The sequence below is a fragment of the Motacilla alba genome, chromosome 21, assembly GCF_015832195.1.
Source record: "Motacilla alba alba isolate MOTALB_02 chromosome 21, Motacilla_alba_V1.0_pri, whole genome shotgun sequence".
Taxonomy (NCBI): domain Eukaryota; kingdom Metazoa; phylum Chordata; class Aves; order Passeriformes; family Motacillidae; genus Motacilla; species Motacilla alba.
In genome coordinates this window covers 5,555,835-5,578,526 of record NC_052036.1, presented here as the reverse complement: position 1 = coordinate 5,578,526, position 22,692 = coordinate 5,555,835, and the positions used below count along the sequence as shown (strand labels likewise).

At 51.9% G+C, this 22,692-nt stretch overlaps 1 protein-coding gene across 2 annotated transcripts in view; it reads left to right on the top strand.

Moving 5' to 3' along the window:
- The window catches only part of CCDC30 (coiled-coil domain containing 30), a 39,966-nt gene extending 23,051 nt beyond the window's left edge, over nt 1–16,915 (top strand). For both annotated transcript variants that reach the window (XM_038159551.1, XM_038159552.1), the window contains 15 exons: nt 181–279; nt 902–1,042; nt 2,427–2,564; nt 3,359–3,516; nt 4,826–5,066; nt 6,457–6,630; nt 7,260–7,469; nt 8,035–8,192; nt 8,636–8,783; nt 9,257–9,378; nt 10,828–10,969; nt 12,397–12,533; nt 12,821–12,932; nt 14,301–14,368; nt 14,958–16,915. In XM_038159551.1, the coding sequence (XP_038015479.1) occupies nt 181–279; nt 902–1,042; nt 2,427–2,564; nt 3,359–3,516; nt 4,826–5,066; nt 6,457–6,630; nt 7,260–7,469; nt 8,035–8,192; nt 8,636–8,783; nt 9,257–9,378; nt 10,828–10,969; nt 12,397–12,533; nt 12,821–12,932; nt 14,301–14,368; nt 14,958–15,180 (2,271 nt within the window). In that variant the 3' untranslated portion in view covers nt 15,181–16,915. The remainder of the gene's footprint in view (nt 1–180; nt 280–901; nt 1,043–2,426; nt 2,565–3,358; nt 3,517–4,825; nt 5,067–6,456; nt 6,631–7,259; nt 7,470–8,034; nt 8,193–8,635; nt 8,784–9,256; nt 9,379–10,827; nt 10,970–12,396; nt 12,534–12,820; nt 12,933–14,300; nt 14,369–14,957) is intronic.
- The last annotated feature ends 5,777 nt before the right edge of the window (nt 16,916–22,692 follow it).

Here is a 22,692-nt window from a genome sequence, read left to right as displayed (position 1 = left end):
ATGGCTCCTTCCTCCTTGGAAGCAGCAGGATGAGGGATGAGTTGGAGCTGGCCATGCACATCCCCTCCTGTTCCTTGCTTCCAACTGGGGCCTCATCCCATAACAGCAGCACTTCAGGAGTAGTTGTGCATTTAGTTGTGAGTCCTGGTTTGGTTTTAACTTGGGATTTGTCCGTTTCAGATCACCAGTTTGGAAACAGAGTTGTTGGAAGTGCAGAAGAACAAAAGTGAGATGAATGGGAACGAGCAGGTGACATCTGGAGCTCAGGAGATGCAGGAGGTGAGAGCTGTTCCTTGGGAAATGAACTGTTCTGTTTAGAAATGTTTTAAATGAGCATCTTAAGTGAACATCTTGAAGTGTCTCTCTCCTGGGGATGCTCTTTGTCACCCTCTCCTGAGGATTTGTAGCTCCTCCTGGGTCATTGGAGGAAAGCAGCCAATGTGATCTCCATGAAAACTCTCTCCTTACGAAGTTGTCTTGCCTTCAGCTCTGCCAGCTGAGGAGTTTGTTGTCTCCCCATGAGTGTGAAGTTTTTACCTGTGTGAAGGTGCTCAATTCTTGTTTAGGTTTTGTGAAACCAGGGGATGTGTAGGTACATTTAAAGCTGATTCCCATCACGTTCTGGGTTAACTTTCCTGTCCATTTGTTCCTTGCCAGCCCAACAATTGGATCTGCCTGGTGTGTCAGCCAGACAGAGATGGGAGAGGAGCTTCCCAAGGTGTTTTGGGTCAGTGGAGGCTCTGTGAGCCCTGGATAAGAGGTGTAGGAATTCCACTGGAAACATTTGAGAACGGTTCTTCTCCTCTCCTTGTTTCCTAGAGGACACATATCCTGCAATCTGCTTCTCTCTGAGTAGAAAAAACGATATTGTGGGAGTGACTCTGAACTTTTCTTGTTCCAGATGTTGGAAAGCTGTCAGGAAACGATAGACAAGTTGGGAAGTCAGCTGGGAGAGAGGAGAGAACGGAGAAAGCAACTGGCATCGGAGCTGGAGCTGCTGCGGGAGGATTTGAAGGCTGAGAAGGTGGTTCTGGGCAGCCAGGTATGTCCAGCCCCTGTGGTGGGACTCCCGGCAGGAGCCTTTGCATGCTCCATGAAACATCCCCAGGTGCTGCCCAAACTCATTGCCTGGCATCTCTTGATGCATTTCTCCAGCCCAGCCACTTTCAGACCTTTGGTGGAGGGTTTTCAGTCCAGCTGCTCTCACAGCATCATCTCTAACTCCAGAACTTACTTTCCTTTCAGTGAATCTAATAGCAAATCAGTAATTCCCACTTCGTAGCCAAAGCCTGATTCTCTGGAGGGCAGAGTGGGAGTTTTTAGACTCAGGCAATAATTTCATGAATCGAACACTCCAGAGCAAAACGAACATCCTGCTGAGATCTCAGCACTGCTGGGATTTCCCCAAGGGCCTTGGCACACTTGGCTTGAACCAATTTAGGTGCTAAATCAACTCCTGGAGGTTTCCCTGCTGGGAATGTTGCTGGAACTGTTGTATTCCAGCTGGGCCACAGAGGAGAGGCAGTGAGTGGTGCCAGCAAAATTGTCCAAGGGCTGCCAGGACAAGTGCTGAAAATTAGGGTAAAAATTTAGCAGCTTGACAGATCTGTGGCCTGGACAAAGGGACCTGGCAATGGGAGACTGGCAATGAGTGGGTGCAACCACGACAAATCCCATTTTTTATCACTCTGAGAGGCCTTAGGTCAGTTTGTGAGTCGTGTCACTTCCTTGAATCCAAGTGAAAATCCATGGGAGTCCTGAGCTGCTGGCAGAGCTCCACAGACTCAGGCGTGCTGGAGGAACAGTGGCACCTAGAGGCTTAGTCGTGCTGCAACAAATCCACACTGAAACTCGGGATCAAAGCTTGGGATGAAAACAGCCTGGCTGGGAGGAAGAGGCTGGGTCAGTCCATCAGTACACACATGGAAAGGAATTGTCTGATGTGGGGAATGGTGGGCAAAATGGGAAGAGTCCTTTTTGAGCCCTTGCCTCCCAGTAGTTCAGCCTACTCGTGATCCAGGGATCTTTGAATCCAAATCATGCATCCCTGAAGGTCTGGCTGGAATTCAGCCACCAGTGGTCTCCCTGAAGGAGGGACTGTTTTCTCATCAAAGGGGTCGGGAGGAGGTGGAATCCAGAGCCCTGTGTTAGACTGGAACAGCCTTTAGCATAGAGACCTTTGCATGTATTTGGTGAATTCCTGGCTTCCCCCATGGGCTGATTCCCTCTGGATGGAGCAGCTGTTCTGCAGTGAATCATTTCCCAATGGTGCTGGAAACAAGATTTGCATGAAATCATTGAGTTCTGTCACCTGGAAATCTCTCCTTGTTTTTAAGAGATTTTTGGACAATTAAGAGGAGAAATCTTTTCCTGAGCTTGTCCTTTGGGGTGTGTTCCATCCACTGACTCTGTTCTTACCTCTCCAGGGTTTGCCTGACTCCCAGTCAGAGCTCAAAAGCCACATAAACACCTTCCCAAGTCTCCAGAGAACATCAGCCAGCAGGGATCTTGTGGATGTATCATATGAGAAGCTACACAAAGACAGTGCTTTGCCAGATCCAGAGGTGAGACATGGAAAGAATTCCCAGTTCTTGTGGTACCTGATGCAGGCAGGAGCTGCTGGGGTGTGTTGATCAAATATGAACAAATTTGTCCTGGTGTAGATGAGATGCCTTGGAATTGAAACACCAGGAAATACCTGGGATTGAAAGCTCAGGAGGAGCTGTTGATTAAAAAGCTTTAGCAATCAAAGTTGGTGTTTAGTGAGGGTGATGGTGTTTGTGTCTGAAGGGTTTGAGCAGCAGATCTGACACTGGGCAGACTCCAGTTGTGATTCAGCTGTGAGTTCTTCTGTCCTGATGCATTCCTCCTTTCCTGCCCCTTTTATTTTCTTGGCGTCTTCTCCTCAAGTCTCCTGTTGAGGGTGTGCTGTTACCTGGTGTTACAGGGTTAGGTGACACTGGGAGTGGAGAAGCCATCCCTAGGGAGGTGTTTGGGGTAGAGTTGGAGCACCGCTGTGAGAGCCACCTGAGCCCACACTTCGTTCCCCTCGTGGTTTGCCAAGAGCTGCTGCTTTTGTAAAGAGCTTTGGCATATGCTGTAAATCCCTGGGAGCTGCAGTTGTGCCACAGTAGCATGAAATCAAATAAAGAACCATGGCTTGGTGGTAGTTGAAGCACAGCTACTGTCCATGCAGGAAAAAGGACTCACACGTGTCTTTGAGGGGGAAGAACTGCAATGATTTAGCCACAGAATCACAAGCCATGTCTTGCTGGAGTCCCCAGATTGCCCTGTATGGCTCCAGAGATTTCCACCAGAGCAAAGGAAATCCAAGTCGTGGTGTGTTCTGACCTTACAGGCCTCTGAAGTCCTGCAGGAGAGAGAACAGAGTCCCAAAGTGGAGCAGAAACAGGAAGATCCCTGTGCAGATGCAAAGACCTATGAGGAACAGATGGCTAAAGTAGTGTTTTTGGAAGAACAGATCAAAAACCTGAGGGAAGAACAAGAACTGCTCTGGTAAACCTTAACAAAGCCTGTGGTATTTTCTGCCCCTTGTCTTTGCTGAATTAAGTTTTGAGCCTTTCCCAACTCCCCATGGGGCTGCTTCTGGCAAAATTGGGCTTGGCATCTTCATGTTGTCTTTGGGTCAGCATCTCTGATTTTGGTGACTTTCCTTAGTCAGGATTAAAGATTTTTTCTGCAGCTGTTGCAGATTCTGAGCAGCCTAAATGGGAGCTGTCCTTAGGGAGAAGGATTCTTCCCTTGAAGTTGGACTAAGGGGGTCTCAAAAATCTCCTGTTGTGGGTTTGGGCTCCTCAGGGCTCACTGCTGGCAGCAGCTGGTAGTCCTAGCCCCACTGGAGATAAGGGTAGTCCTTGGATTTGGGTGTCTTTGGAAGGGAGGGGTCAGCAGGTGTTGGTCCAACTCTCCCTTTTGAGTAGGGCAGGACAAATTTGGAGCTGGAGCATCTGGGCTCAGGTGCTCATCTGTCCTTAGTAAATAAAAGCTGAAAAGATTAAATCCAGTATGGTTACAGTGACCTGCATTGCTGGTACTGGGATAAAGTACAACCAGGAGAAGGCAGTAGGGAGCTGCTAAGGAATCATGGAATCATTCAGGCTGGAAAAGCCCTCTAAGATCATTGAGTCCAACTCAAGTTTCCCAGCACTGCCATGTTCACTCTTAACACGTGTCCCCAAGTGCCACATCCACAGGAGTTTTGAACACTTCCAGGGATGGTGATTCCAGCCTGGACAACCTGTGCCAGAGCCTGGACATCCAGGACATAGAATCACAGAATTCCAGACTGTTCTGGGGAGGAAGAGGTCTTCAAGCTCATCCCATTCTACCCCCTGCCATGGGCAGGGACAGCTTCCACTATCCCAGGTTGCTCCAAGCCCTGTCCAACCCCTGGCCTTCCAGGGGTGAGGGAGCCACAACTTTGATCTTGGATAGAGAAAATGGAGATGGGGTTTGGGTGAGGATCAGTAAGGCAGCTGGACTGGGACACCTGAGCCCTTATTCCAGTGTCTCCCTGTGACTTTGAGTCCAGAGCAGCTCCTGTGCCTTTGTGAGGATTCCTTAGCCAGCCTGTAACCTCTTTCTGGGGAGAGCTGAGCCTTTGGACACACGTGGTTTCGTGGGAAGTGTCCCAGGGAGACTGACCCTTGCCCAGAGCTGCTGCACGCAGGACTGAATCCCCTTTGGAGCCTCCCGAAGCGCTTGAGTGTTTCACTGGACTCTCATCTCCCAAGTTTTTCCCCTTTAAGGGTGTTTTCCCTGGATTTGTGTAGTTATCTCTCTCCTTTACTATTTCTCCTTCAAGCTCTGAATTACTAGAGAGCAACAAGAAGAAGGAGGAGCTGGAAAAGCAGCTCAAAGAGAGCAGCGAAGAGAAACGGCTGTTGCTTGAAGAAATTGCCCAGCTCAGATGTGACATCCGGAGTGCCTGGGAGCAGGGCCCCAGTGGAGACATGAGGAGGATGACCCCAGGCTTGGAGCAGAGGGAGAACAGGTTTCTCCCATGGCAGAGCTCGGCAGGCAGTTTAGAGGGGAGCCTTAAACAGGTATGGGCAGCTTTGCCATCTGCATCCTGCTTTTTGTCATTATTTGAGTGGCAAAACGTAATTAAAGTGGGCTGGCAGTCAGCCCTGTGGTGTGAGTGATGGTTGGAAATTAGGGATGTGTTAATTTCCCTGTGTTGTGCTTTTGGATGTGGTGGGGACTTGGATAAACTGAACTGATTACACATGGCAGAAATAAGTTATTTAAATGGAATTTGTTCACCTTGCGAGCTGAAAGAGAAAGGGAGGTGCAGGTGTCCCTGCCAAACAGGGAGTAAATGATGGAAGAACTCGGGATGGGGAGACTGAGGAGGAGCTCACCTTCTGTGCAAAGCTTTGGGAGAGAAAAGAGCACAGGGTGGTTTGCATGGCCAGGGTGGGAATGAGAAGTAGAGGATCGGAGTCCAGTTGTATCCAAGAAGCAGCAAATCATCCAGGTGGAGCAGAGCAAGGCACAAGGAGTGCAGTGCATGTGGGCAGGGATCCTGACAGAAGCAGGTGGGGAAAACCCCACAAAACCAATGGAGCCAGTGGACCTCCAGGACGACTGACACTGCCAGATCCCACAGTGCTGGATCAAGACTTTTTCCAGCTTGGGAAAGTTACCTGGGGATTATCTGAGAAGGCAGATTTGGTCTTCAGTGAATTCCATCTGGTTCCAAGAGCAGAGGTTGAAGATGCAAAGTGGGAATGCAGATCATGAGATGGCTGAAAGCGATGCTGGAAAGAAAGGCTTTGGTAGAACCCAGGCTATGGTGTGTGTGCTGGGAAGGTGAGTGAGCTAAGGAGATCAGTTACCTCCCAAGAGCCATCGCAGACTGTTGGTGACACCTCCCAGTGCCCAGGCTTTGTCCTGTTGTGTTCCTGTCCCGCTGCCAGGACTCGCCTTTCTCCTGTTCCTGATCCCTCTGGGAGCTGGGCTGGCTGTGCTACTCCTGCTTGGATGCCTGAGTGAGACTCTGGTACAAGAATCCAAAGTGACCTGGTGGCTTTGCTTTGATTGGACGGATTTGTTTCCACAGGGATTTGTTCCCTCATCCCGGTTATCACCTCTTCCCCCTCAGCCTCAGGAGCTGTATTGGCTTCTCTGAGGGGATGGACAGAATCACTGAATCGTTGACCTTGGAAAAGGCCTCTGAGATCATCAAGTCCAGCTATTAACCCAGCAATGCATGTTCACCACAAACCATGTCCCCAAGTGCCACATGCACAGGGCTCCTAAAGCCCTGCAGGGACAGAGAAGGGAACAGGACATGGTGTAGGGACAGAGAAATGCCAGGCTTTATGCATCTTTGTGCCCAAATGCCCTTAAATCCTACTGGCTTCTGCCTTCCTTAATCACCTTTATCCTGCCTTAAAGTTAATTTCTGTGTCACTTCTGCTGTTCCTGCAGGGTCTGTCTGAGGAGAGGTTCCAGCAGCAGGAGGAGAAGCTGCAGCAGCTGCGCCAGGACCTGCGGCGCGTGCAGAACTTGTGCAGCTCCGCTGAGAGGGAGCTCAGGTATGAGAGGGAGAAGAACGCCGACCTCCAGAGGCAAAATCTGCTGCTCCAGCAGGAATGCACCAAGGTAGGGACAGAGCCAGGCTCCCCAGTGTGCTCTGCCTCAGCTCCATGGGAATCATGGCCGTGAGGGCTGGAGCCCATCTTCCCCCAGGCTGGGAGAGCTGGGAGTGTTCACCTGGAGAAGAGAAGGCTCCAGGGAGACCTCGGAGCCTTTTCCAGGGCCTAAAGGGGCTCCAAGAGAGCTGGAGAGCTGGAGAGGGACTTTGGACAAGGACCTGGATTGCCAGGACAAGGGGAAATGGCTTCCCACTGCCAGAGGGCAGTGTTACACAGGCTACTGGGAGGAAATCCTTCTCTGGGAGGTTGGTGAGGCCCTGGCACAGGGTGCCCAGAGCAGCTGTGGCTGTCTCATCTTCAGAAATGTTCCTGGCCAGGTTGGATGGGGCTTGGAGCAATGTGGGATAGTGGAAGGTGTGCCTGCCCATGATGGGGGGTTGGAACCAGGTGATCCTTAAGGGCCCTTCCTACCAAAAGTGCTCTGGGATTCTGTGACAAATTTCACTGCATCCAAATAAAACATGCTTTACTTCCTCCGTGATTCCTCCTTCTGGAATCCTGTTCCCCTTCCCTAGCCAAGCCATTCCAGCTGATTTGTGCTGAAGTACAAATCTGATTTCTTCTCTGGGATCTCAGGTCAAAGCTGAGCTGAAGCAGGCCCGGGCCAAACTCGCGGACACCACAGAAACCTGTTCCTCCCTCTCAGCACAGTGGGACAGGAGCCAGCAGAAGGTCAAGGAGCTGGAACTGGAGCTCTCCAAGTGCTCCCAGGCTGATAAGCTCCGGAGCAGCCTCCAGGAGAGGCTGGCCCAGGAGAAATCCAGAGCAGGAGAAGCACAAAAGAAGGTGAGTGTAAGCTGGGGTATGTTTGACAGTTCTGTGCAGCTCTAGTGCAGAAAGCAAGCAGGTTTGCTTCCCCAGATTCCTTTTTCTGATCCCTTGGCTTAATATTGTAGGAAAAAAGCCTGTAATTAACAGGAGCATAATCAAGGCAATAGAAGCCATGTCTGATAACCCAGTATCTCTGAAATACTGATAGTGGGGCTGACAGGCACAGGGAACCCCCCATCTTGTTCTTGCTGAGAAGATTTCCTACTGTTTACTGGCTGGAAAATTCCAACCCTTGTGTTTTCCATGGCACTGATTCTGCCATGCTCCTGCAGAAATCATTGGATTCTCTTTTGATGTGAGCGGGATCAGATTGGGTTGAAAAAAGATTGTTGGGAATTCCTGACACAGTGTTTGGTCCAAAATCTGATAGCCAGTCCAAAGCTTTTGCTTTTAATGGACTTAGAGTCAAAACAAGGAAATCTTTCCTTCCATGCCTCAGCCACTGGGGAATCAGAGGGATCTGCTTCAGACACTGGCCTGTACATTCAGAAAGTTTAATCTATGTCCATTTTAATCCAAGGTCTCAAAACTCCAGCAAAAGTTGAAGGATTCCCAGCACCAGCTGCTGCTGGCAGAGGCCCGTGTTTCTGATAAGAAGCTTCTGGAGGAGGAGCTGAAGGAAGCTCGGGAGAATGAAGCTCGAGTGCAGCAGGAACTTCACGAGGAGCAGCTGAAAAGGTCTCTGTGCTGTGCAGGGGCTGTGCCAGCCCTCCAGCACCTCCTGTCTGCCCTGGGAGGGTTCAGGGAGACCCAACCACTGCTTTGACCTCCTGTCTTCCCTTTGGACCTGCCTTATCCCTGGAGTTCTCCAGGGATTCCCCCTTCCTGAGATTTAAAAGATTATTGGAGGCTTCATGTGCCTTGGAAGGGCCATGGCCTCTCCTGTCAGTGCAGCGATGCCAGCAGCCCCTTCCCTGTGCAGTTGGGAATGATCCCAGTGTATCATCCCCCCTTTCTGTGTCACTGGGGCGTGACACAACCGGGATGTGCCGACTCCTTTGTCCCCTCCATGTCAACCGGGGCAAGAGGAGCCGGGGGGTGTTTTGGGTGACACAAACAGACCTTGTGGGCAGGAGGCACATCCCCCTCCAGCTGTCACTGTCACCCCATGGTGTTTCCAGGAGGCTCCTGGAGCAGCAGGTGGAGGAGCTGCGGCAGCAGCTCCGGCATTCCCGGGAGACGGAGGCGTCGCTGGCCAAGATGCATGTGGAGCTCCAGACCAAGACCCTGCATGTCCTGGAGGATGAGAAGAAGCTGGATGCTGGTGAGGTGAGCGACAGTGAGGGGTTCCTCATCGTACAAGGGGCACCAGGACCATAAGGAGCTGGAACCTGCTCCTGGGAGCTGCTGGAATCAGGAACAGGGGCTGAGCCTTGCAGATCTCACTGCAGTGTGTCCCATTGCCAGCTGGTTTCTTGGGACGCAGCTCTGAGGGCACAGGAAGGCTTGGTGGTTTCTTCCTTCCATTTATCTTGCAGAACTTGGAGTTTTTGCTTGGAATTTTTTGTCAGAGTCCATGACAATGACTCTGTGAGGGTTCGTTGCCTCTCTCTGCAATAAAACCCCACTGCTTGTTAGGGGGAGAAGGGAGTGGTCTGGGGGGATGGCTGGCTGGATATTGGCTGTAGTGGGAACCACTGGGATTGATGAGAGAGAAGCTTTGGAGACCAGGCAGATGGGAGGCAGAGGGGCCCCTCCAGCTGGGGCCACACACACACAAGTTAAAACCAGCCCTCTTCCAGCATGTGCAGTGCCAGAAGGAGAATCAGAAGCTCTCAGAGCAGCTGGTGCTGCTGAAGGAGGAGAACAAAGCTCTGTATGAGGAAGGTGTCCGACTCCTGAACCAGAAGGATCTCTATGTCAGGTAATGCTCAAGAACCTGCCTGGGCCTGCTATTGGATTTGGCTGTGTGTGGTCTTTCCTGTCCAATATTCAGGCTTTCAGCACTAAATCCACCAGCCCTGTGTGCAGTGAGCTCACCCCCCATGTCTGCTGTCAGGGAATTCCAGACAGGTTTGACTGGGAAGGGACCTTAAAGCCCATCCAGTCCCACCCCCTGCCATGGGCAGGGACACCTTCCACTGTCCCAGGCTGCTCCAAGCCCTGTCCAGCCTGGCCTTGGACACTGCCAGGGATCCAGGGGCAGCCACAGCTGCTCTGGGCACCCTGTGCCAGGGCCTGCCCACCCTCACAGGGAAGGATTTCCTCCCAATGTCCCATCTGACCCTGCCCTCTGGCAGTAGGAAGCCATTTCCCCTTGTCCTGGCACTCCAGGTCCTTGTCCAAAGTCCCTCTCCAGCTTTCTTGGAGCCCCTTTAGGCCCTGGAAAGGGCTCCGAGGTCTCCCCAGTGCTTCCTCTTCTGCAGGTGAACACTCCCAGCTCTCCCAGCCTTCCTGCTCTCCTTGGCAGCTGAAGGTAGCACAGGAGGATGGTCTGGGTGTTGGTTTGGGTCTGGTGGCAGCAAAGAATCCCTGCAGCTGCTTCTTCCTCCCCAGAGCCCTTTTGGTTAATTTGAAGCAGAGTAGCTTTTTTATTATGGATTTCAAGCAAACGTGGGCAAATATCCCTTATATGGTAGAAATTTCTCTTCTTTTTTAGTATTATTTTCTCTTCCATCCCAACTGGATAAAAATAAACAAGAACTTTGCCCAAATTGACAGGAGGGGAAGAGCAAAAAACAGAAGTGTCAGGAGGGAAAAATATTTGTCCCCAGTGTCCTAACTCAAAGAAGCTCCTACTGAAGTGGCTCTTCTTGCTCCTCTTGACCTGTCCATTGCTGTTCAGAATTCTTAATTTTACAACCAATGTGTGGATGTGGCACCTGGGGACATGGTTAGTGGGTGGCCCTGGCCATAACAGTGGGACTTGGTGATCTTAGAGGGTTTTCCTAAGTTTTCTTCCCATTCAGAAGTCATTCCCTTAACCTCCACATCCTCACCAACAAAACCAACTTATTTTTGCCTTGAAACTTCTATTTTTGGTGCCCTTGTAATCCTGTTTGTTTTAAAGAGCTGCGAGGGATGAGCACAAGGATTTGTAAAGCTGGGAGTCATTTTTGGAAATGCTTTGGGTCCTTTTCCTTTATCAATTTCCATTTGGTTGACACTTAAATTTTCCAACACCCCCAAAGTGATCAGTGAAAGTGTCCAGACAGTCCATGTGCTCCGTCTGGGCAGGAGGAGAAGCTGGGGGATGGCTGAGCTCTGAGTTTGGACTTTCAGGAGCCTCAATAACCCCGGGACATTGTTGCCTGGATGGTGACCCTGAGCAGAAGTGCCTTTCACAGCCTGATGGCTGTCCCTGTTTTCCCAGGAAATACAACGAGATGCAGCTCCGGCACAAGGACAAGATTCGCAGGGCCAAGGAGACTTTCATCCACGAGGTGAAACAGAGGGACAGCAGGATCAAACAGCTGGAAAATGAGCTCAGCGAGTCGAAACTCCAGGTGGAAAAGGTGAGAGGGCTCATCCAGGGCTTCTCCTGCAAGGGCAGGCTGCAGGGGCATCGCTGCTTCCAAAAGTATTCCCTGGTGCCAAGAAGGCCAGTGGTGTCCTGGCCTGTGTCAGGAATGGTGGGGCCAGCAGGAGCAGGGGGGTCATTCTTCTTCCCTTGTACTTCACACCTCGAGTGCTGTGTCCAGTTGTGGCCCCTCAGTTTGGGAAGGACGTTGGGGTGCTTGAGCACATCCAGAGGAGGCAACGAGGCTGCAGAGGGGCTGGGAACACAAACCCTGTGAGGAACCACTGAGGGAGCTGGGGGTGTTCAGCCTGGAGAAAAGGAGACTCAAGGGTGACCTCATCACTCTACAACTCCCTGAAAGGTGGCTGTAGCCAGCTGGGGTTGGGCTCTTTCTCCAGGCAGCACTGACAGAACCAGAGGTCACAGTCTCAAGCTGCACCAAGGAAATACAGGTTGGATATTAGGAAAAGTTTTTTTACAGAAAGAGTGATAATGTTCTGGAATGGCCTGCCTGGGGAGTCACCATCCCTGGGTGTGTTTAACAAAGCCTGCATGTGGCACTCGGGCCAAGGTTTAGTTGAGGTGTTGGGGCTGGGTTGGACTCAATGATTTTAAGGTCTCTTCCAACCTGGTGATTCTGTGATTTGGTGATTCTGTGAAAGTGATCATGGATTCAGGGAATGTGAGTTGGAAGGAACATTAAAGCTCATCTTGTCCCGCCCCCTGCCATGGGCAGGGACACCTTCCACTATCCCAGGTTTCTCCAAGCCCCCTCCAACCTGGCCTTGGACACTGCCAGGGACCCAGGGGCAGCCACAGCTGCTCTGGGCACCCTGTGCCAGGGCCTGCCCACACAGGGAACAATTCCTTCTCCATATCCCATCTAACTCTGCCCCCTGGCAGTGGGAAGCCATTCCCCCCTTGTCCTGGCACTCCAGGCCCTTTCCAAAGTCCCTCCTTGCAGGAAGGGACCAGGGGCACCAACCTGTAGTAGCAAAGAGCCAAAAGGAAATTCCTGGCTCAGGATTGCCCCTGGGGAAGCCACATCCTCAAATCCCAGTCTGACACTGGCTGGGCTCCATGTTCTTTTGCCTCAGCAATTCCTGCTGGGAAGTGACCCCGGAGCCTCTTTTTGGGGTATTTTACACCAAACAGGGTATTGCACTGCAGAATCATTGAGGGTGGAGAAGACCTTTAAGGCGAGGATCTTCATCAAGTGCAACATCCACCCACCACCACTAAACCATGTCCCAAGGGCCACATCCACATGGTTCCTGAGCACTTGCAGGGGTGGTGACTCCAAGCTTTTAGGAGCTGGCACTCTTGATGAAAGAGTCCCTTGGGAAAGCCCTGAGGTTTGCAGAAGACAGAAAAGAGTCAAGAGTAACTGGTGGTTGTTCTTTCCTTCTCCACCACCCTCAGGGGAAGGTGCTGATTGCCCAGATCACTGCTGAGAATGAAAAATTACTCCAGGAGAGGCGACGGCTCCTCCAAAAAATATCCGACCAGGAGGAGTCCCCTTGGAGCCTCCGGTCTGGGATTCCCTCCCTGCAGAGCAGGTAGGCCCCTGCTGATGTCCATCCCCTGGGGTTCTCCCTTTCCCTGGTTTTGTGCCTCTTTCTCTTAAGAATTCCAGAGGAAAGTCTGGACTGTGCCCCAGCCATTGGTGCAGTGGCTGTAATCATTGCTGTAATTAGGGATGTAATTACCCCATTTTCCCATCCAAGACCTCGCCATTGAGCTGGAGGCTGTGGAGGGCAACAGCTCTGAGGTTGGAAAGGAAAAGTCCTGTTGGAAAATGGAGCGTGGCTGGAAGGAAATAACTTGTGCTTTGTGCCTCATGCAGAGGGAAGATCCTGGAGGAGGAGAACGCCCGGCTGCAGGACAAGCTCCAGCTCTCCAGCCATGTGGCCTCCTCCCAGCGCCTTGCCAGGAGCAGCCCTGCTCCCAGCACAGAGGTGAGCCCCCAGGAGGGCTGGGATCAGCAGGAATCACAGAACCTGAGGGGCTGAGGAGGAGCTGGATCCATCCCTTGAGATGGAAAGGGCTCCCATATAGTAGCTGGTGACAGATGTGGTGAGGAGAGGCTTTGTGGGCTGTGGTGGCACCAGTTGTGGGTTTCTCTGGGTCTGGATTGAAGGCACTTGAGACAGTAGCTCATGTTCAGACTCAGGTGTTTATTATTTCTTATCAGTGAAACAGTCTCACCACTGTGAGCTCAGCAGCTTTGCATCAGAAGGCACAAAATGGCCAACAATCTCTTGCTACAAGGTCTTTTAAGACTAAACTGTCCAATGAAGAGCTGACACCTGGATTATTTCCCCTTTTAACCCAATAACTGATCTCAAAGAGCCCCAATGTGGGCTTTGCTGCCCAATTACAAAATGCCACCCAAACCCATGGAGAAGGAGGAAGAAGCAGCATGAAGAAGAAACCCAGGATGACACCCTGTGCCCTCCAGCTTGCTCCCATCCACAACACACTAAACATCCCAGAACCTCAATTTCTCCCCAAGTGATGCACCTACACTGCTCTCTGTAATCTATTTCACAGTTTTGTGGGTTCCAGTCTGTCTTTGTGGATTCCAGTCTATCTTGCAGTCCAGGAAACTTTCTCCATGAATGAGGGTCACAGTCAGTGCTGCCCTGGGGGGGTCAGGGCACCCCAGAGCAGACAGAGAAACATTCCCAGTGCCCTGGGTTTGCACAGTGGGGAGCTGAAGGCTCCATACACTCAGCCCCTGCTCATCCCTGAGCTGCTGCCCGAGGGATCCCCTTCCACAGGGACAGGGATCTCACTTGGCACATGTAGAGCTCTTCAAAGGCCTCAGTTGTAAAGTTGGCTCTAGGAAAGGAGAACCAGCCCTGCGTGTGAGATTGGGAATGTTCCTCCTGCCAGGAGGAATGTTCCCTCCTCGGGCCAAGCTGAGTGATAATTCCTGAGCTGAGTGAAAGTTGGCCATGTTAATGAAGAACTTTGGCAGGAGAAATGGAGAAAATCCAGGAAATCAAAGAGTTTTCAAATCATCTGGGTGGATTTAGGAATTTCTTGGGACTTTTAATCTGGAGAGAACCCAGGTAGGTTGGAGATGAGCTGTTGAGGGGGAAAGGGCTGTTTGGAGCTCACCTGGTGGGGCTTGGTTTGGATTTTTTAGAATAAATTTGCACCCAAAGGACAACCAAATCCCTGCTTAGCACCTCTGTGGGGCTGCAGTTGGTGGAGAGGACTCTCAGTGAAGCTGGGGAGAGCTTGGAAGAGCAGGAATGGTTGGAGTTCAGGGTCTGACCTGCACCTCCTCCTTTCAAAGTCTCTGTTCCTCCTTGCAGGACTCGAAGATTGTTGCTGGCTCCGAACGCCAACCACAGAGTAAGGTGTTGCCACCTCCTCGTGCCAGGTACCGTGGTGGGGAGGGGGAGCCGGGGAGGAGCCACTGGAGCATTTTGGCTGCTCCACCCTGTGCTTTCACCTCCCAGGGGCCTTTTTTGTTAGTTTTTGGTCAAATTTTAGGGAAAATAGTATTAAAATGGCATTAAAATGGTATTGAAATGAGCCAGCTGATGGGATGGAGAAGTCCAATTTTCAGAATATTTTGGGGAACACTGTGGGATTTAGGAATCTTGGTGCTCAGGGGCTTTGGAGGAGTCTTTATACAAGAGGTGGTGAGACTTGGAGTCCTGGTATGGCCAGAGCTGTGTGCCACATCGCTCTGGGATGTGTTCCTCCATTCCAATCCGTGCCAAACCAGATGAGGAGAAGGCAGAGGGATGATGCAGCTCTGGGGGTTTGGTCACAACCCCAGGCACTGTTGGGGTGGAGGATGGTCCAAGCAGGTTCTGGGCTGGCTGAGGGTGTCCCTTCCTTGCCTGGAGGAGGAGCCTTGCTCCAAGAGAAGAGCATCAACATTGTTGTGTACTGCTCAGAGGTGGTGGCTAAGGGTCACTCAGACTCCACAGAATGACAGAAAATGGAAATTTTATTTCCAGCTTCCCACCCCGAGATCTCCCGGAGCCCCTGGGCGCCCTGAAGGCCCCGCAGAGCACAAAGCCTGAGGGAGAGGCTGAGAGCCAGGACTCTTCCTTCTGCCTGTCCCCCTCGCAGCCTTCAGAGATTGGGTACCTGAACGTGGCCTCTCCTGGGGACAGCACGGCCCCCACGGGCTCCCCTCTGCAGGACCAGAGCCACAGCCTTGGCTCCCAGAACTTCTGAGCTGGGAATGTCGGTGCAGCCTGGCTGGAACCGCAGGATTTGGGCTGCTGGGGCCATGGGACAACAGAGCCTGCAAAGAGGATTGCCAAATGGACTGACCCATGATTGCTGGGATATGTTCCAACTAAATGATTCCACAGGTTTTGTTTTTTTTTTTAACTTGCCCACCTGTAAATGTGTGTGTGATCCCAGATCCACTGGAGGCTGGAATTTGTAGATAAGCTCAGTACAGTGGTAGAGGGGTGGGGTGAAGGGTATCTTCCCTCAACCCTAATCCCCTGTCCAGTCCAAATCTATAAATTTTATAAATAAAACTTACAGAAGTTTCCTTTTACCCTGTGCCCACAGTGTGGTTCCCCTTTGCCCACGCTCTCAGCATTCCCTTTGCTTTGTGCAGAGGGGAGCAGGGTATCTGAGCACTGGGGAGAGGATGGGAACGTGTGGGGAAGGAAGATGGGAGGAAAGAGAAGCTCTGGGGGCAGGATGTGATGGGCAGAGGGGTCAGAAATGAGATAGAGGGAGATGGAAGGGCAAAGGGAAATGGAATGGGGGCAGAAGAGAGGAGGGATATGAGCATCCAGGAAAGGAAAGGAGATACATTTGGAATAGATGGTCTCTGAGGATGCTGGGGTGAGAGAGGGAGAGGGATCAGGCCATGCAAAACAGGGAGTGGAGGAAGTCTGAGGATGCCAAGAGGGAAGCAGCAGGATCAGAACTGCAGATCAGGTGGGAACAGAGCATGGCTGTGCATCTCCGTGGGCCTTTCTGTGCTTCCTGGGCTCTCCCTGTGTGTTTTAGGGAGCTCTGGACCCCTCGGTGTGCCCCCTCTGCACCCTGGCTGTCCCTTAGAGGGTAGCCCAAGCCCTGGTCTCCATTTTGGGGGTATCCCCACCCCTTGGTTTGCTTTGTGCCATGCCCAGGCCCCAGTGCTGCCTTTGGGTGCCCCCAACCCCTGGCTGTGCCTGTTTGGGCTCCCCACAGCCCTCCAGGAGCCTTTTGGGGTGCACAGAACCTCTCCATGGGATTCTGTGAGCCCTCAGGGATTCTCCCTGGGCTCTGCACTCTGCAGTGCGTGTGAGCATTGCCTGGGGGAGTTGGGGATCCTCATCCCTCTGGCTGTGCCCTGGGCTACCCCAGAGCCCCCACGGAGCCTTTGGCTACCACAGACTCCAGGGGAGGTACCAGGAACACTCCCATGGAGGGGCTGAGGGGTTTCATCCCTTGTGATGGGGCAGAACTGGCTCAGCCACACTCAGGGAGAGGCAGAGTCAGGTCTTAGAAGGGGCACAAACCATCAGAGGCCCTGAAGGGACCATAGGCTCATTTCTGGGCCTTCCACCAGTGGACTGGGCATGACCCCAGTGTTACAGTGGAAAACTCCTGACCCAGGGAAGGTACCTGGCTGTTCCCACTGAGCCTGGATTAACCCACTGAACTTTGTATTTTTGGAGCTTCCACCCCTGATGGATGCAGACTGTGACCATCACTGACTGTGGACACTGAAATTGCAATAACCAGGTCTTGTCACTGCATCCATGGGTGGTGAGGCCTTTCCTCTCCACTCTCTACTCTGATCCTTTCTTTTTTTTTTCTTTTTTTTTCCTCATGTATTTTCTAAAGTCTTATTTTTATACTTTTATATTGGTGTATTTCTAAAGGAAATAACCAAAATGGCTACATAGGTGACTTCCACTGCAACCAAAGTGTTAAAATAAATGTGACATATATATAAAAATATATATGTATGTATGTATGTGTGTAAACACCAGTCATTCAGTGTCCTTTCATCCATTCCAAGGGATGTATTAACCCAAGAGCCTGGGTTATCCCACTTCAGGGATGCCTTGGAACAGCTCCATCAGTTCCCTCACCTCACACAGCTCTGTCCCACACAACAAGATGGGCAATTTTCCACAACCCTCCAGTGCCTCGAGGTCTGTCTTGTAGCCAGGGGCCCAAAGCAGCCACAGTACACGAGGTGGGACCTCCCCAGTGCTGGAAGCATAAAGCAGGGAAGAAAATGCAAAGCTCCAAATGTGACAGGGGCCATGGTGCAGATACAGAGCCACAGGGAAGTTCTGTGGTTTGTGTTGATGTGGCATTGAGAGGAACATACAGCAGGGCATTGTTCTGCTTGGTGCCCAACAACTCCTACCACCAAGGAATATTCTGCACTCTGGGACCACAGAGAACAGGAGGTTTGACCACAATCCTACCCACAGCACTTTGCACAGTCATGGTTAATAAGGTATCGGTGATATTTTTGCCCGACGTCCTGGAGAAACGATGAGGAGGACTCCATCTTATCAGAAGGCTAATGAATTACTTTATCACACTATATTATTCTATACCATATTACATTACATCTGAACTGAATCTTCCAAGCACCCAACTGCCCAGAATCTCGTGGCTGTCAGCTGACAGTCCTCACACCTGGATCCAGTTGGTCAGTGAATCAAAACACACCAGAACCCAACTACCAATTCTCTGCAGGTAAACAATCTTCCACGATTCATTCTGCTTGTGAACAAACACAGGAGCAGCAAATGAGATAAGAACTGTTTTCTCTTTCTCTGAGGTTCAGAGAATGTGAAACCCAGAAATATTCTTGGGAAGTTGTGCCTTGCTTTTCTCTGTGAAATGTGGCAACAATAAGGCAACAAAATGTACCCCAATTTTGCACTTACCTAGGGGATGAGAGGAATTTGGAGGCACAGATTGATGGGGTTGTCCCTTTCATGATACCCAGAAGGAATGTCCCTGGGTAAATCCCTGGGTGAGGCCATGTCGAGTGGTTTGACACAGGAAATGAATCTGTGATTGTAATGGCATGGTTGGAGCTGGTCTTGGTTTGGAAAGACAGGTGCCTGCTAAGGAAGGCAGGAGCCTCCCCTGAAATGGAAAATGTGAAACCCCCTCCCTCTAAATTGCTATAAATTTGAAATTAAGGGGGGCTCTCAGGCAAAAATATGGGAGCAGGAAATAACAGGTTTTTAATAGGGAAGAAAATAAAAGGATAAAATAAACAATGCAGTAAACCAAAACAACACTGACAGAGTCAGAACTCAGCCTGACACCCTGTGGGTCAGGGTGCTGGCAGCAGTGCCATTGGAATTGTGGCTGCAGCCCTCCTGGAGTGTCAGGGGTGGTTCTGCTGGAGCAGGGATCCTGGAGAAGGGTGTAGTCTTCCTCTGAAGGTCCAGTGGAAGAGGCAGCTGCTGTTCCTCTGGGAATCCAGTGGAAAGGCTGTGCTGGTGTTCTAGAATCTTCAGATTATATCCAGGTAGGAATGCTTGGCTCCTCCCTCTGGGCTCACATCTCCCAATGGGATGCTGTAGTTCTTATCAGCCATGCAGGGACATTCAATAGCCTGTTATCAGCAGATGTCTCCCCAGAGGGATGATTGGGTGTGGGAGAGATAAGGACAACTGCCCATTTAACGGGAGACAACTGCCACACAAATGGCAAATAGAATACATCCTGCCTTGCAGTCTGGGGCAGAGCCCTCTGGGGCTGTGCTGCAGGTTTGTTTTCCTTATAGGAATGGATCTGCTGTGGGGTCACTGGGATCCCTGCAGCTGGTAACAGCAGATCCAGCTGCAGATCCAACAGGGATCAGTTACCCCATACGCCACACTCAGTGAACCCTGCTCTGGGTTCACCCACCAGAACCACATTTCATGGACTATTTGCATCCAGCACCAGCCCTGGGGCTGTTTTTGCAATAACCCATTGTGGTGCATCCCCCTGCTCTGATAAGCACTGGATAAAGTGAAGTGTCCCTGACTGTACCAGGAGCTCCTGAGTGTGGCAGGAACAGCAGCTGCCTGTCCAAGGTGAGGAACAAAGGATAATCAGTCATTCCTGACAGCCTGGGAACACTCCCTGCCTGAGTCAGAGCCTGAGCGGAACAGCACCGCTGTTGCTGGAGTTTTGAAAACTGTTTCCAAATGTTTCGGATAACTTGGATTCTGGCCAGGATGGAAACTTACTGATGACTGAAGCCTGTCATCTCCTGACCCTGCAAACAGCAGTGCCTTGGAGGCCTCCTGTGCTGCAGTGCTGTACCTGTGTAGGAGTGAGGCCCACAGTCTGAGATAAGGGATTTCCATGGGATATGTGGTGATGGGAGTACCTGGGTGTGATCACCTGCTGCGAGGGTGATGGGTTATCAGGCAGAGGCCAGATAATCCCTATCCTTGGAATCTGCCAGGTGGAAGAGGGAGTGCTGCTAGGGTGCCACATTCTGTTCTGCCCTGGCCAAGACTCAGAGCCTTTGTAATCTCTCCTGTTATGGCTCTTGATATCCCTCATTTCCAGATAAATTGGATGCTCCTCCCCAAAGCATGGACATCCCTTAGTGAAGATTTGTGCCTCCAGATGCATCAGAGAATTCCTGGGAACATTCGTCCTGCATAGCTTTTGTGTTTTGTAGCTCTTGTGTTTTGTAGCTTTTGTGGGTCCAGTGCATTTATCACTCTCAGTCTAGCAAGAGTCTGTAACCTGCTGCTCCAATACACTGCACTGTTGGTGAATTTCTGTTTGTGAAAGTTCCCACTGGCTGTGACCAGACCTGTGAAGTGGAACTGGCTCCTATCAAGAATTCAGCCCTGCTGCTTCCAGCCCCTCTGATCCCTCAGGACGAGCTGGGACACTAGGTTTGTTTTCTGCCCAATTCCTAACTCGTAACACAGCAGTTATCAGTGTGACAATATCTGTGTAAATCATTCTAAATCAATTTCCATCTGATTTTCCAGCTGCCTCAGCAGTGGCTGTGGGAGACAAGGGCAGTGGCTGGGTGGGGGCAGTCCCTCAAAGTGAGGGGTGCAGCCTCCTTCCCCTGTAGGGTGAAGCTGTGTGGGGCTCTGCGGCCCCTTGATGACACATGTGAGGTCACAGTGGGACATTCTGCCTCCATGGAACCACAACATCCACTTCTCTGAGAGTCAGAGAGCAGCCCAGCTGTGGTGCCCCACTGTCCCACCGGGCCTCCCATCCTAAGGACATGGTGGGATGGACAGGAGGAGAGTAAGAAGCCGGGCAGGAGGAGCTGCACCCATGACAGAGCTGTTCTCTGGCTTCTTCCTTGCACTGTCTCCGGATCTTGTGTACTTCCACAAGGATGGTAAAGACGAGGCCCTGGCATCCTCCTGCCCCTGGGGGTGGGAATGTGTTGGTGGCTTTGCCCAGGGAGAGGGTCCCTTTGGAGAAGGGGATCTGACATTAGGAAAGTGAAGGGAGGATGATGAACTTCATCACTTCAGCACAGCTCTTTCTCTCCTTCTGACAGAAATCATTAAAGTTTGGGATTGTGTGTCTGAGTGCTACCGCCAAGACCTGCTGCTGAAGAAGGTGGGGCTGGTTTCCTCAAGTCCTCCCTCAGACCATGGGGGTTCCCTGATCCTTCCCCATCCTGCCTGGCCCTCACCAGCCTAGGGGGCAGAAGAAATGTCCCAGGCAGACCCTGCATTTTAGTCAGACACCCATTGTGAGCGCAGGCAAGAAGCCAAGCGGTGCTTGAGTAGAAGAACATTGGATTTCCTCTTTGGAGTCTTCCCCAGGATGGCTGGAAAGGAGGAACGCTCTCCTTTCCAGCCATCCTGGGCCCTCCTGCACTCCTTGGGCCTTCCCAGGCTCCGGGAGTTTCTCCCACATGTCTTGCACCCTGCAGATCCTGGAGAGGAGGGAGTGAGGAACCATTTGGAGTGAAAGGCTCTTCTCCAAAGCTTTCCTGGGGGCTCCATCTCAGGCCTTGGAGCTGCAAGGATGGGAAGGCCTCAGATCACCCTTTGCCTTTCCTCCTGTTTGCCCTCTGATTGCTTGCTTTTGCTTCCAGAGAGTTGGGCTGATGGGCCTGGGTACCATCCACATTATGAAAAAACCCATCTGGCATGGAGAAGGGGAAGGTTTCATGGCAGACAGTCCGGAGTTTGAGCTGAACAAGCCGCTTCTGGTGGGGAAGAACCTCCTCCATGGGAAAAGCCTTGTGTCTGGTAAGATGAGCCCTTCATCCCTGTGCTCCCTTCGGACATGGATGCGTCTTTCCAGCAGCCCCTCCAGGGCTCTCTGGGTGCCCACAGTGTGCTGGCTGCTGCTGGAGAGCTCCTGGAGGTGTTTCTGAGAATCTCCTGGCACCAAAGGGACTGATGATCCCCACCACCTTGGTGATCTTCCACCTTGGGAAGGCAGGAACCAGCATTCCTGCTGGCTCCTGCGGCCACCTGAGAGGCTCTGTGGAGCTGGAGCATGGTGGTTGAGCTGGCAGTGCAGGGATTGGGCCCATGGCACAAAAGCAGGACGTTTGCTGCTGGGTGCAGAGTCACTGTGGTGGGAGGGGGCTGGTGGGCTCTCGAGGGGCCACAGAAGGGCTGGGTGAGGGACTTTGTGTTGGATGGTTTCTCCACAGGGCTCTCCAAAGCTGACGAGTTGGTCTGTGCTGAGGTGGCCCTGCGCCTGCACAAGCCCAAAGCCACCATCGTTATGTGCATCGAGGCCACGCTGAAGATCTGTGAGTGGGCACTGTCAAGTGGCCAGAACTTCGACTTTGTGTTCAAGGACATCGGAGTCCTGCTCTGCCGGGGAAAGCACGTGGCCATGAGGTTCTTTGACAACTTGGTCCGACAGGTGGCTCAGGCACAGTTCCTGGCAGAAGGTTTGCTCCAGGTGAGCCTGGCCTGTATTTCATGTGCCCCCAAACCCATGGGGACACAGCCGTGGCCTTGGGCAGTTTGCCATGGTCCTGGTAGCTGCTGTTCTGCTCCCAGGGAATTAGCCCTGGGCTTTGGCTCCTGTGGAGATGCTGCTGCCGTGGCCTTGCTGTCCCAAAACGCTGAGGTGGTGGAGATGCTCATGGATTTGGGACAATGTAGGGGCACAGGGTGGTGGAGAGAGAGCTGGGGCTGGGAGTGGAAGAGGGGTTTTGTGCCTTGTGAAGAGCAGGTCAATTCCCTGTGGATCCTGCCATGTCTCTGTCCCTGTTGCAGTCACCAAATCTGAAGCTGTTATCCATAGCCCACACGGAAAAGGACATTTCCCAGATTCCTCCTGGAGGTGTCTTTGTGCTGCCACAGTGAGTGCAATGGTTTCTGTACGTGGAGGGGTGATAAACAGCAACACCTTTTGGTCCTGGCTTCTCCCGTGTGGGAGGAATCCTTGGACGTATTGAATTTTGGAGGTGGAATTGAAATTGCACAATGTCCACGGCCATTCTGGCTTCTATGGGGAGCATCTTCAGGTGGATTCCCTGGGAAGAGGGCCTGCTTTACCTTCCCACCTCAGTGGGAAAGACTCTGGAGGCACAGCTGGGGGCCATGGAGCAGACAGCTTCACCAGCTCCTTCCTTTTCCTTTGAGAAAGACTGAGAGCCAACAGGCCCCAGAGCCTGGGATGTCCTCAGTCACGGCGGGTTTGTCTTCTCTGGAAAGCATCTCTGACAAGCGGGATCCCAGACCTGGCTGAGAGGAGCCCTGTGGAGGGAGACTCTTCTGCCCCTGCTCCAGTGTTATGTTTCCT